Source organism: Rhinopithecus roxellana, chromosome 10, assembly GCF_007565055.1.
Source record: "Rhinopithecus roxellana isolate Shanxi Qingling chromosome 10, ASM756505v1, whole genome shotgun sequence".
In the NCBI taxonomy this organism is placed as follows: domain Eukaryota; kingdom Metazoa; phylum Chordata; class Mammalia; order Primates; family Cercopithecidae; genus Rhinopithecus; species Rhinopithecus roxellana.
Genome location: NC_044558.1, coordinates 18,765,918 through 18,771,917, shown reverse-complemented (window position 1 = coordinate 18,771,917; position 6,000 = coordinate 18,765,918). Strand labels below are relative to the sequence as shown.

The following is a 6,000-nucleotide window of genomic DNA, read 5'->3' as shown; positions in this document are numbered from 1 at the left end:
AGGGTTAGTGATCAGAAGTCTTGGCTAGCAGTTCTTATGCTCTGCCACTTACCACACTGTTATCTTGTTCATGTTTGTCCCCCTTTCTAGGCCTGAGTTCTTCATTTATAATAAAAGATAGTTGAACTATAGAAGTTGTTTTTAAACATTTTGGCCAAAACTATAGTAAGAAATACATTTTACATCACAACCCAGTATACACATATACATACATCAAATCTAACACAAAAATTTTACAAAGCAATTCGTACCCTTACTATGTGTGATGCACCCTGATATTTTCTGTGCCGTTATTTTCATATATTTTTAATTGCTGTTTGCGACCCAATAAATTGACTTCATAGCCTCATTAATGTTTTACAATCCACAGTCTGAAGAACACTGAACTGTGGGCATCTAATGGCTCCCTATAGTTCTAGAATTCTATGATTTTATGTTATGCCTTTATCTTCCTTTTAGAATAATAGTAAAAATAGATAGCAATTATTGAGCTCTTACTATGTGTCAGGCATTGTTTTAAGCACTTTGCCCATATGAACTAACTTAATTTTTCAACAACTATGACTACTTTTATTGGTTCAATTTTAAAGATGAAGAAAATCAATGTGGCTTATAGCTGCACCAAATTTAGTGGACAACCAAAATAAATTTCATAACATATTTAAGGTGTTTTGAATACCTTAGAACATTCCATTTTATAAAATTTTGTCTTGCCTATTTTTACCATTTTAAACTCTGGAAGGCACTGTAATAAACCTTCCAGATCTGAGAGGAGAAAAAGATCAATAACCTTAATAATACTCATTACCGGCTTTGAAGGTCATATCCTTTACTTTTTCTATTATTGTGAAATCGATCCTAAAACAGGTGCTTAGTAATGCCAAATCAGAGAGCATTCATACTTTCATAGGTGTGACTACTACTCAAGTAGGCACGTTAATTATTGGGGAGATGCACACTATCAGCAGATTGTCAGTAGAGCAATATAAGTCTCCAAATGTGTGCCCACAGTCACCACACATCTTTGTTAGTAGTAGTGTAAAACTAAACATTAGTGCTATTTCTTCCCAATTCCAGTGATTATCCAAATACTAAGCACCACTGCCAATATCCATCTTTCATGAATTAGCTGGAAGGACCCAGAATGTGATGAGACAATACTATTATTCATAAATTTCACTGAGCATATATAGTTTAGGGGCTGCTGATGGAATAGATTTGAAATATTTCAAACACATTCTCCTTTGATAAACAACAGAGATAGTTGACATTTAATGACCCCTACAGTAAATGCAATACAAATCCATAATTTCATTTATTCATTCAGCAGTACTATTGAGTACCTACTATATGCTAGATACTGATTTTGCCACTGGAGATTCTGCAGTTAACATAACAAAGTACCTACACTCAGGCAACTTATTTTATGTTTAGCAAGTTTGGATTTTTGTATATTGTACTTGTTTGTTTATGGAAAGCCACACTTGTATATTCCCTTCGGTAGAGAGGCACTGGGAATTATATGTTTTACTTATTTAAAATATTTGAGTGTATTTTATGCATAACAGTAGTGAAAGAACTACAGGAAGCAGAAAAGAACAAATCAGTTTCTGCTTTCGAAAAGTTTAAGATCTAGTTAACGCAGATTGCAATCGGTTGTTCCAACTTGGAGCGACTCTGCCACCCCAGGGGACATTTGGCAATGTCTGGAGATATTTCTGATTCTCACAACTGGAGAGGGAGGTGCTACAGGCATCTAACGGGTAGAGGCCAGAGATGCTGCTCAGCATCCTACAGTGCACAAGACAGCCCACAACAAAAAAACTTTCTGGCTCAAAGAATCAAGAGTGCCCATGCTGAGAAACTCTGAGTTATGCATACATTAAGTTTCTTTTTTAACTGCAGGTATTAGATGATAAATATCAAATGAGTGATAAAAGGTGATACAGAGAAGAGAAAGGTTATCCTAGACTGATTTGGTTAGGGGAGGCATCATGAAGGAAGTGAGATTCAAGACTAAGTAACAGAAGAAATCCTGCTACCCCTCTGACCTCACCTCCTACCACTCTCCCCCTCGCCCTTCCCCTGCAGCTGACTGGCTTAGGCATTTCCTTGAAAATATCAAGTATGCTTCTGTCTCATGGAATTTAGTCTTCTTGTTTTCTCTGATTCAAGTGCCATTCCCCTAGATATCCACATAGCTCACTTCCTCACTTCCTGCACATCTCTGTTCTGTTCAGTCTCTTACTAGCGAGCCTTTCTGTAATCAGACTTTTTACAAAATATTAACTCCTGTTCCCTCCACTTCTTTCCCCTTACTATGTTTTCTGGTCTCCCTAGCAAGGCTATAACTGGCCGAGACCAGACACTCAAGAAATCTGTATAGAATGAGTAAGTTAGTTAAGTATTAGTAACGGCAGGGTTCTTTAGCCCAAGCAATGAGAAGAAACTTGAGGGAAGGACCCTGACTACAGTTATCCCCAGTGGCCTAAAACAGTGCCTACCTCATATAGAGACTTCATAAATAGTGAATAAAGAATGATAAAATAGAGAGTCAAAGGAAATTAATATAAACGAAATTAGCTCATAACCATCTTAAAAAGTATTATTAGAACAATTACTACCTCTTTGTATACTGGTACATCTAAGTACATCTGATAAATATTTTATCCTTAATTTTTACTATTCTTATCAGCTTTTTCACTTTACATTCATTCCTGATATATGCCTTGCATTAAACAAACGAAGTTTCTGAAATCTATACCCTAGATGTACATTCGGCCACGTATTATATTAAAACTACGTGCATTTTAAGAAGTCTAATCTAAAGGCAGCCCTTTACAAGCCAGTTCTAGTTTTCTATTTTCATTTGCACTTAAACACTAATTCACCCACCCTGCACTCAGGGAGCCACTACAGATAATTATGCTAATGCTAATCGCAATAGCTGCTAATGTTTATTGAGGACTTTTTGTGCTACGGTCTGTCCTGGAGGCTGTGCATAAATTATCTGGTTTTGTTCATACTACAGGAAACCCATGTTATTACATTAATGTATATTAACCAACTCTAAATTACTTTCTGTTCCTGGCCCAAAGCCCAAACCCCCAAAACCCTGAGCTTTGACTCTGCACCCTGGTTCTTGCCACTTTCTCTTTTCCCTTGCCTCTAGGCATCCTCCTTTCCAGGGTAGCCACAAGCGCTCCTCCCCTTCCCTCTTTGAGAACCATGACAACCACCGATTCCCCCTCCCCGCCCCCTGTCATCCCTCCCCCAGACGGCAACCCGGCGGGCACAAGGTCCGACGACCTGCTACGTAACTCGCGCGTGTGACTGCCTAGTAACAGTGTCTCGAGTCGGAAGCGCACAGAGCGAGGCGCGGGGTGGGAGAGCTGGCGCGCGCAAGCGTAAAGTCTTTGCAGCCTCGCTACGGGGCGGAGCCTTGCCTGTCAGCAGGGGCAGAGTAGCGATCGTCGCCAAAGCGCGCGGTTTTATTTCTCTCCGCTTTGGAAGGGGCAAACTAGCTTTTGGGAGTGAAGCAGGTACGCAGTTATCCAACAATGTCTGGTGAGTCAGGACAGCCTGAGGCTGGTCCCTCTCATGCAGGGCTAGATTGGCCGAACCCTGAGAGGAATCGGGCTGGGGTCCCTGGAGGGGTGATCCGAAGAGCTGGTGCCCAAGGGCCCAGGTCCTGGATCCAAAAGGTTCTTGAGCAGATTATGGACTCACCTCGCCAGTGTGTCACCCCCTCGGAGGTGGTGCCTGTAACTGTGTTGGCCGTCCAAAGGTACCTGTTAGAGGATGAGCCACGGGACACGGTGCCCAAGCCTCCCCTTTATTGCTATGATGTGACGATCTCAGACGGGGTGTACCAGGAGAAGTGCTACCTGGACCCCAGCTTGAACTCTCTCGTATATCAAAATATTCTTAAAGTTGGCATACAAATGAGAATTTCCAGAGTCTCATGTCTTTACAATGAGAAAAGGATAGGCCAGGGGATCCTGTGCATAGATAACGTCCACTGTGGGGAGACTTCAGACAGTATTTCTTTAGAAACTCCCTTCAGAAATAGAGCGCACCAGGAGAAACCAGAGAGGCCTTTAAGAGGCGGGAAGAGTCATTACCTGGCGCTGTGGAATAACGAAGATCCCTATGGTGATATCTGGTTAACAGACAAGCAACCTGAGGAACACAACTTTAGCGGTAAGTGTGTGGAAAGAATGGCAGAGGGTTTTAAAAAATAGTTTTCAGGAGCTTGCGTGAATGGGAAAGGAAATTAAAATGCTTTTGTATTGTTAATTGCAAGCCAGGAGTGGTAGGTAGACAAGTTTTCTTAAATGACCAAGGGATGCTCAATGAAATTTGCACAGCCCGTGGTTTTTGTTGGTGTTTTTTGTTTGTTTGTTTGTTTGTTTGATTGCAAAAGTGGCCAATTCAGGAAGCGTGTCTGACTACATCTTAAAATTCAGTCTGGCAAATGTACTGATGTGGGAGTCAGTATTCCTCATACGTTCGTTACATGTTTGATTGTGGTGGAATTAATCTTAGTTTTACCCCCAATCCAGTTGTGGAAATACGACGTTGTGGTTGAAGAGCCTATAGATTTGAAGTTAGCATAAAGGTTGTAAAAATTTGCGGGTTTGCATGTTTTAATCTTCATTCAAAAAGGATGTTTCGTGATGTATGCCTTAATACTTTACATTGATTGAAACGCCGTGTAACAGTTATGTAAATATCACCTTTTAACGGGGTAATTTTTATGGAAGGCTTGACATTCCCATTTTCTTGTTTCTTATTACTCACCACAAAGAGTACTGATCTGGGAACTTCAATTTTTCTGTATCAGAATTAGGAAGTTAGCTTGAAAACACTAGCTTGCCATCAGCAACCGCTCTAAAATACGTTTTTTTTCTCTAACAGATGAAATTAAGGGGAATGATAGTACTGTAGGCATGAACACGTTTGAAATGGAGAAAGAAATAAAATGCAAAAAATAAAATAAGAGAAAGTACTGGAAGGAGAAAGACTATAATTTTCTACATTACTGCTTTTCAGTCCCTTTTGCAATGTTGTTGTCACAATGCTAAATCACGGATAATCTTACTGTGACGTGTGAGAGCAACAAACTTGAAAGTAAAAGGATAACTAGCTCAAAAACCATGCAACTATAGTCACATCCAGTTGTAAGGAAAAAATATGTTATAGAAATGTGTAGGCAAGGATGTTTTAAATAACTAAATTTTAAAAAGCAAGATAGCTATTTATTTCTGGTATGAAAAAATGGAGTTATTTTATCTCAAGCGTGAAATAAGGCAGTAGTGCATTACTACTCAAAATTTTAATCACTTTAATTTTTAGAATTGAATGTGTAAATGAAAAACTGGTGCCCTACAAGAAAAGTTGAGGGGATTAATACTTTATAAAATGTATTTTGTCATAATATCTATTCATTCATTAAAACCATATTTATAATACAAAAGGCAATGTATGTGTGCCAAAATAAAACCCAATCTGTATATTTAAAAGTATATTGTGTTAGAAATATACCACCCAAGTATAGTAAAATGTTAGTGATAAAATCTAGGAAGTGGGCATATTGATGTTCACTGTAAAATTTGTTCAGTTTTGCTATATGTTTCAAATTGTTAATAATAAAATATTAGGGAGAAGTGAAAGACCTCTTTCACCTTCCCTGGTGCCTTCACCTTTCTTCTAAAAATCCCAAACTGTCAGCAGTTTGTTGTGTATCTCTCTTTTTTTTTTTTTTTTAAAGAAATCAATGTCACATTGTGTGATTTGCTATTTCCACTAAACATATTTCAGGCATCTTTCATGTGCATCTGTACATACAATATACCATAGCATGGGTGTGCCGTAATTTCTATAATCATGCCCATGTGAATAGGTAATTTGTAGTTTTAGGCACTTATTACTGTTTTAGTATTAAATACAATGCTAAGCATCATTAGAATATACACATATTTTTGTTTACTATGTTCA

General features: G+C 38.6%; 1 protein-coding gene across 2 annotated transcripts in view; it reads left to right on the top strand.

Annotated features, from left to right (window-relative positions):
* The first annotated feature begins 3,409 nt into the window (after nt 1–3,409).
* Nucleotides 3,410–6,000, top strand: part of RADX (RPA1 related single stranded DNA binding protein, X-linked) — a 72,613-nt gene continuing 70,022 nt past the window's right edge. The window contains exon 1 of one of the 2 annotated variants that reach the window (XM_030939787.1): nt 3,410–4,203. In XM_030939787.1, coding sequence (XP_030795647.1) covers nt 3,561–4,203 — 643 coding nt within the window. In that variant the 5' untranslated portion in view covers nt 3,410–3,560. The remainder of the gene's footprint in view (nt 4,204–6,000) is intronic. The other variant, XM_030939786.1, reaches the window with a different exon arrangement.